Below are 8,128 nucleotides of genomic sequence, written 5' to 3' on the forward strand. Positions count from 1 at the left end.
TTTATGATTTTTCTTTTGGCTGATGACGCCGTAGTGCGTGACGCTAAAACGCACACGATGCTGTAGAAGTGGTCTCTCGCACCCTCTGGTGGGCAATAAAATTATTGCATATTAGAAGATGAACAATGGAAAATCTTGGGGTAAAGTATCCAGTTTCTCATAAGTAAAAAAATATTGTAGAGCTTAGACCAATGCAAAAATGTGCCAACATCCAGCATAGTTCTTTTCCTTGTGTTAGTTAGGTGCCTTATTGCATGCAATGTAGAAATGTATGCCCAGCTGTTATTTGAGAAGTTAGGGTTTTCAGGATTTTTTCTTTTTTAGTTCTTACTCATTAACTTACCCTACATTTAATTTTTGCTTTCATGTATATTGCAATGTGTGTACACTGTTACAACTATATTGTTTTATTCCCCGTTTTGAATTTCTCAGAAGCACTTTTAAATCAGACATTTACGCACATAAACCTGATATGAAGACAGTTTGTTTCATAGAAACATGAGTTTGATCAAAACTGTTGAAACAGAATTTCTTGAATTAATCTTTTAAAAAGTTTTTTTATTTACTCTTTTCAGTTTTAACATTGTTTTTCCAATTTTAAAGCTTTTAATTCCAGCTTAAATTTTTATTTTTCAGTTTCAAATAATTTTTTCCAGTTTCAAAATTGTTTTTTTTAGGATAAATTTTATGGCTCCAATTTAGGTCAGTAGTCACGCACAGTAAAACATTTTCTAGGCCTTTTTGGCACACCACATTTTCCCACATTTATTTGCTAAAAACAATGCCTTAGTTTTCTCAGTTTTATGCTAAGTTATATAAAATATCAATAATACATTACACTTCGTAATTATGACGTATCATAATATAAAAATGGCCTAACATTCCTGAGGTATCTCACCACAGAGAGAAATAGCAGAGGAAAACACTCCATTAGCTAAACTTGAAAATTAACATTAGTTTGATAAAGTTTAAGTCAAGTCAAAGCAGTGCAAATAACTCAACAAGATGATACAGTGAGCAGCATCAAAAGCTTCAGACAACTCTGAAAACACCAAACTTCCTGGGTAAACTTTATATATAAAAAATAATAAAATAAAAACCCGACTAGCTTTTTCACCCTTATTGGGCTCGTGAAAAATTTAAAGTATGCTTTCGATAAACTCGATGAAATGCTGTTATTTTGTTGTTATTCCTAACATAACTAAGATGGAGGACCTGCAGGACTAGTAAATCTGCGTCTCTAGAGAAAACTGACCCGAGGAAACAAATCCTTTGTTGCGTCTGACTTGAAACACAAAACCCGCTTAACCGGTTTGAAGAGAGCGCGCGCTCCCACACACACATACAGCCGCACTCCACCTGGTAAGGTGAGTCAATGACGTCACGCCACCGGCTCCCAATAAGAGATGAAGAATGAGGAAGAGTCCGGACACTGGGTAGAGAAGAGCATAAGTTACAGAGATGGAATAAAACAACCTCTTCGTTTAGTTAGTTTGATTAAATAAGACGGATTCAGTGTAAGTTGTTGAAGAATTGGAGCTTTACTGTGTGATGGTAATCGGACGCATTCGAGACTGGTGCGCTCACTTCGCGGAGCGGCACCAGTCTGAGATCAACTTTGCGCTGCTGATCGTTTTTTACATCCTCTACCTCGTCATCGGTGCCGGGATCTTCTCCGCCATCGAGCTGCCCTATGAACGCGAGCTTCGGCAGGAGCTGAAAGTGGCCAGGCAGGACTTCCTGAGCAACAACACCTGCGTGTCCGACGCGCAACTGGAGGTGCTGCTGGCTCGAGCGCTGGAGGCCAGTAATTATGGGGTGTCCGTCCTTGGCAACGACACCATACGGAACTGGGACTTCGTGTCCGCTCTGTTCTTCACCAGCACCGTGCTGACCACAACAGGTGAGCTAAAATTGTTCTTTTTGTGGTTCCCTTTAAAACGGAGGGATTCTGTAACTATGTTGACCCCCACATAGCTTAATATTTGAGGCCCGAGAAACCTAAAACAACTTGTATAGAGTGTATGTTTACATACTTGGAACCGGAAGTTTACACTCACAGAAAAAAAGACATATACACTTTTTTATATATCTGACGTTAAATCAGACCAAACATCTCTTGTTTTAGGTCAGTTAAAATTGGTGAAATTATTTGGTAAATGCCACAACAATGAGAGACAATCTATTAAAGATGTATTTATGATTGTCTTCAAAGTCAGAAGTTTGCTTATTTTTCCTCAGTATTTGGTAGCATTACTGTTGAACTGTGTAACTTGGGTCTAAAGTTTGGGGTTTCCTTCCACAAGCTTTTCAGAATAGTTTGCTGGAATTTTGGGCCATTCCTCCAGACAGAACTGGTGGAACTGAGTCAGGTTTGTAAGCCGCCTCGCGTCTTTTCAGATCGGACCACACATTCTCTGTCGGATTAAAACCAGGGCTTTGTGATTGCCACACTAAAACATTTACTTTGTTTGGCTTAAGCCACTGTGTAACCACAATGGCTCAATGCTTACAGTAATTGTCCACCTGGAAGATCCATTTAAATCCACGCTTCAAGTTGAAGCTTGGATAAAGCTGATGTCTTTAGATGTTGCTTCAATATTTCCACACAATTACTGGATAATCTTACACCATATATAGTGTTCTTTCCTCATGTTGTTATCTATTTTATGAGGCTTCCCAGTTCCTCCTACTGCAAAGAGGCTCCACAACATGATTATGCCACTCCCATACTTTACAGATGGGATGATGTTCCCAGGTTTGCACACTTTTCCTCCAAATGAAACAATGGAGGAAACAACAATGGCCAGGCAGTTCCACTTTAGTTTTATCAGACCACAGGACAATAATGAAGGTCTCACAATTTAGCTTTTCTTTATGTTTCTTTCGGTTCTGTCAGCCCATGTACATGAAGGACACACTTCACTGTCAATACATTTAGATGTATTGGTATGGATGTACACATTTCAAACCAAAACACATTAATCTCTGGAACACAGAACTTCTCTCCTTCCTGAACGGTATGATGGTTGAACATTCCCATCATGTCTATGTTTGTGCGTAATTGTATTAACAGATGAACCCAGCACCTTCAAGTACCTGGAATTTGTTTCCAAGAATGAACCAAACTTGTGCAGCTCCACAGTTATCTTCCTGATAACTTGGCTGATATCTTTTGACTGTACAGTCGTGTCAAACCAGAAAACAGTGTTCGAGGTGTGGCCTTAAAATTCATCCACAGGTGTGCCTCCATGTCAGTTTTCAAAGCCATGACATGCTTGACATTCCTCACAGGGCTGATGTTGCTACCATTCCACTCAACTTTCCATCAATATCACTGAATGCAGCATTTTAGAACAGTTTGCATTTTTAACAGTTAACCTTTCTGGTTTACTCTTCTTGTGGTGGGTACCAATAAACATCTGATTTAGGTGTACCTACAACTTAACTGAGACCTACAGAATCTAAACCAACATTGCTTGGAAATATCCCCCATACTGTAGATGTGGTTTTTCACTGGGTTTACTTATCAAACCCTGGAGGCAGACAACACATGATCATGTTTTTTCTGTTAAAGGTGAGGAGATTAACTTCCCCCATCAGTGAATGTGAATAAGCACAAACACAACTCAAGTGATAACAGGGACATTTTCTTAGAGTTTTAGAGGAGGTTGTTGGGCCGATCTGTGAAAACAGAGCTGATCTGAGTTCTGGATTTACCTGTTCATCTGGGTTCCAACCCTAAGCTTTGGGCATGACCTATTAAAGGTGAATAGTGGCCAAAAGAATGGTTTATGGGAGTGACTCAAGGAGGCCTGCAACCAGAAATGTGTAAGAACCCTTGAAGATGCTGGAAGTTTCAAAAGGAAGGAACTATTTATGAAAAACCATTTTCAAATACAACATGTCATATCACTGTAATCCACTGATATCAAACCACCTACATTCTAACACAAACTAAACATATGATCTTAAAAAATGTAGTGTTTTCATCTTACTCTTCTTTCAGGCAGTGTAAACAACGAAAGCAAAGATCTTTTCCTTTTCATGTCTGTCCTTTGTATTATTCTTATCACATGTGGCCTTGATAGTTTTCTTTTGGTTGTACCTCAGTGTTTCAGTCATTTTATCCAACATCTGTCTATGCTCCTTGTCATTGTTTTTGCTCCTGCAGACTCTCAGACGCCATAATTCAATGTCCTTCTGAATAATGTCCACCATCTTTGCTGACCTTTAACTTCTTTTCTTCTCTACCTGTAAACAGAGCTGCTAGGGAGAGTTTTACCATCAATACTTTACTATAGTGTTAATACCAATCTAAAAGATTTTTTTCCACATACCTCTGTCATCCACTCCAAGCTGCCTTAAGCTGAGGAGATCAAGTATCTTGATGTACTGTTCTTGAGTGATGGTAGGGTGGAGTAAGGAAGGGGTGAGACTTATTGGGACCTGGTGTACAGTAAAGTGGGCTCTGCTCTGGTTGATCATGGTGATTTAAGTGCGGATAACGACAAAGCAAATTGTTAACTTTAGGATCTTGTCCATCATGTTCAAAGCTTGTTTTATTTTATTTTTTAAAAAAGTTGTCTTGCTTTTAACTGAGACTGTTTGTTTTGCATTTCATCTCATCATTTTTTGTGGAAAGCTTCTCCTATGATTACATGGCACTGCTGACGACACTTTTTTTTTGTCTTGTAAGGTTACGGCCACAGCGTTCCTCTGTCGAATGTAGGGAAGGCATTCTGTATCTTCTACTCCCTCATCGGCATCCCCGTTACCCTCTTCTTCCTCTCAGCCATAGTAGAGAGGCTGGTGGAACTGATATCCCGACGCCCAGTGTCCTACTTTCACCGACGGTGGGCCATGTCAAGACCGAACCTGGCCGTAATTCACGCTACTTTGCTCAGCATCGTCATGGCTCTGTTCTTCATCTTTATCCCTGCCTGGATCTTTCTCTCCTTGGAAAAAGACTGGAACTTTCTGGAGTCTCTGTATTTCTGCTTCATCTCACTGACGACCATAGGCCTTGGGGATTATGTCCCGGGAGAAACTCATAGTAAAGAGGACAACCCACATCCACACCTGTATAGGCTGGCTATAACAGGTGAGGAAATGTGGAACACTATTTGATGAATTAACAAACAAAAAAAATAAGGTGTTTTAATCTCTAAAAAAATATTCAATACAAGAGCATTGTTCTCTGTTTCCTCCATAGACATTTGAAACTGGAAGTCCACACTTTATTTAATCCTATGATTTAATATTTTTGCTAAGGTTAGCTGATTTTATTCATGGATTCCGATTTAAACATTGTAAATTACAAATATTCAACACCACAAACTGGATTTGACTTTTGTTTGCAAATAAAAAGGCCAGTCACTGCTGTATTATAATTTAAAGTCAATGGAAAATATGTAGTGTAGAGAAGACAGAAACAAAATAAAAGCTATCCTGTTCCCTTTGGTGGAAATGACGGGTATAAAACAACCTCTATTAACTACCATGATCCCTGCAGTAGAAATGAAAGGGGGCGAAGGGAGAATGGCTCCAAGAAAATACGGCTGTCCCTACAATGGACAAAAACGGTGGCAAAACGACAACTACAGAAAAGTGCCTTGGTTCTTGTAGTGGAAATAACAGAAGTAGAAGAACAACCTTCAAAATCTACACTGACCTCTGAATTATAAATGACAGGTAAAAAAAATTTTCAATGAAACTATTCTAGCTCCTTCCACAGTAAGGAGAGCAGTATAACAATTTCCCCAGAAAACTACCATATTTCTTATAGTGGAAATGCTCCCTTGGTTCAGTGCAATATAACAGAGATACACCTCTAGAATCAACAACTGCAGTAGGGTGGATCCGGGATATAGTCAGTGGCCATGTTTTTTTAAAATTGTAGCTCATTGCCCATGATGGCGCTATAGCCTTAGATAACCATATAGCTTGTGATACCATAAGCATTCAGGAAGATACCTGACATTTGTACCACAAACTTCTCTATTTTCTATTCTGATATTATTCGTGTTGCTAAATTAAGGGTCAGCTTTAGGAACTTTAATATGGCAGGCATTTGTTTTTTTATTGAACTTTGACAACATGTGATCGTCTCTGGTTCAAAGCCTAAGATACTTAACCTAATCTGAAGGGGCTTGTTCTACACTAAACAGAGATCTGTTGAAATAAGATAGCAGATTGTTTCAAATAAATGCTGTTTCTGTGAAAACCCCAAAATAACAATTCCCATGTTTTAAATTTAAACTATAGATGAGGTTAAGGTTGCCTGGTTTATTTTACACTGATTACACATCATTGCTGTGATGATTCTATCTATATATTTATTACCTGTACTTGTATAGTGCTTTTTCTAAAAAGAGTTATAAAAAGTGAGAGCTATTGAGTGCTTTACTCTTTGTTTGCCAGATCATAGCTTGGTTTGGTTAGTCACACTGTTCTTAGCCTCTTCACACCCTCACTGTCTCCTTCTGTTTGCTCTTTCAGTTTACTTGCTGCTGGGCTTGGTGTGCGTCCTGGTGGTGTTAGAGACCTGCTACGAGCTTCCCCAGCTCAAACTCTTCAGACGAAGGTTTTACAAGGAAAAGGTTCAGGAGTTGGACTCCGAAACCACTAACATAATCAGTCACGATCAACTCAGCGACCAGAAGCCCGACCCTGCAGATAAAATGGCCACTCAGTTGCCAGTCATCTCTTCTGTCTCACAACAGGCCGATACGCTTCGCCAGAATGGCACGTCAACGCCGTACACTCCGGCTTCAGGAACCACTGTTAATGAAAAACTGTGATAACAGCAATATCAGGGTGTGGTGGAAGTAAATGAACTTGTTTATGAACTTTTCTTTCGTACTCCTGCTTTGTTAGTGCAGAGGCATGATGTATCTACAGACAGTAGACACTTAGCGGAGTTAAGATTGTTTAAAAAAACTGATTGCTCCCTGCCAACACCAACACAGACGTGTTGTGGAAGGAGGAACCACCCACTGACCATTGGCATGATATTGTTTTCTCCTGTGTTGCTTTTATTAAACTGCAGATACAGATCACAGAGGAAGGGCCCGGCTCCAAAACGGAGGGAAACCTCACAAGTTTCCAACTCTAAAGTCTTCATGCTTTAACTCTAAAGCAGCAAAGGCAGTTCTAGAGGGTTTCATATTCATTCCTGACACATATTTGCATAGGGAATTTGCCTTCTTGAAAGCAGCAAAGCCAACAGAGTCGGAGGAATCTGTTACCGTCTGTTATCTCATTCAGGTGTTCCAGGAAGGAGATCAATTGTTTTCAATGAATAAATATTTCAGTTCCTGGTTTCTTTTAGAGGAGGATCAGCCTTTGCAAGTAGATAAAGCTACACTGCAGTGTACAAGATATGCCACTAGAGGGCAGCACTTTCATATTGCAGGGAGAAGTCTTTCAAATGAAGATATGGATGCAGATGTTTTGCAGCCCGCAATTTCATGAAGGAAGTGCTAAAATGGTGCTGCTTTGAACTGAATGTCACAGTCAATGTTTTTGTGTTCTACACTTGTAACCATTTGTATTTGAGTAAAGAGAAAGTTTGCCCTGACTTCCAGACAACAATTAGCTGTTGTTATTGTCGATTTTCTGGTTTGAGGGCTTTAATAAACACACAACTACAAAATTGTTATCATAAAATCCACCTAATCTTTTAAGTATAAAATAGTTTTTATGCAATGCCTTGCAAAAGTATTCCTAGAATAAATTTCTTTATTTTTTTGTTATAGATTAATAAAAGGAGCTCAGAATTAGAGTCGAAAGGAAACTGAGGCATAGTTTTAAAAATATTTCACAATTAAAATTATGAGAAGTGTTGTGTACATGTGTATTCAGCCTCTTGTGGCTTTCTTCCTGCACTGTTTGATAAAGGCCATATATGTAGAATACATAACTAAATAACCTTGGCTGTATCTCTAATTAATGCTCTCAGTGCCTGGCTTGTCAACCTTGGTGGATAGTTTTATATAAACCCATAGGCAACTATATCTTTGACATATCTTCTGTTTCTTGATCTTCAGGAAGCTGAGACCTTAACAGAACTGAGATTAAAATACACACAAGTGAACTTTATTTACCATCCATACATCCATTTTCT

At 39.0% G+C, this 8,128-nt stretch overlaps 1 protein-coding gene across 1 annotated transcript; it reads left to right on the forward strand.

Annotated features, from left to right (window-relative positions):
* Window positions 1-1,419: 1,419 nt before the first annotated feature.
* LOC102228771 (potassium channel subfamily K member 1-like) lies at window positions 1,420-8,055 on the forward strand. Its single transcript, XM_005794781.2, has 3 exons — window positions 1,420-1,903; window positions 4,700-5,104; window positions 6,502-8,055. The coding sequence occupies exons 1-3, from the start codon at window positions 1,552-1,554 to the stop codon at window positions 6,801-6,803; spliced, it is 1,059 nt and encodes a 352-aa protein (XP_005794838.1). The 5' UTR covers window positions 1,420-1,551; the 3' UTR covers window positions 6,804-8,055.
* Window positions 8,056-8,128: the final 73 nt, after the last annotated feature.

This window comes from Xiphophorus maculatus, chromosome 10, assembly GCF_002775205.1.
Source record: "Xiphophorus maculatus strain JP 163 A chromosome 10, X_maculatus-5.0-male, whole genome shotgun sequence".
In the NCBI taxonomy this organism is placed as follows: Eukaryota; Metazoa; Chordata; class Actinopteri; order Cyprinodontiformes; family Poeciliidae; genus Xiphophorus; species Xiphophorus maculatus.

What these genes read in the sequence shown, in the direction of transcription:
- LOC102228771 (XM_005794781.2), top strand. Translation starts at nt 1,552, where the DNA reads ATGGTAATCGGACGCATTCGAGACTGGTGCGCTCACTTCGCGGAGCGG. An exon ending in CACCGTGCTGACCACAACAG is followed by an intron (nt 1,904 to 4,699) that starts GTGAGCTAAAAT and finishes TTGTCTTGTAAG; the next exon opens with GTTACGGCCACAGCGTTCCT. An exon ending in GTATAGGCTGGCTATAACAG is followed by an intron (nt 5,105 to 6,501) that starts GTGAGGAAATGT and finishes TTGCTCTTTCAG; the next exon opens with TTTACTTGCTGCTGGGCTTG.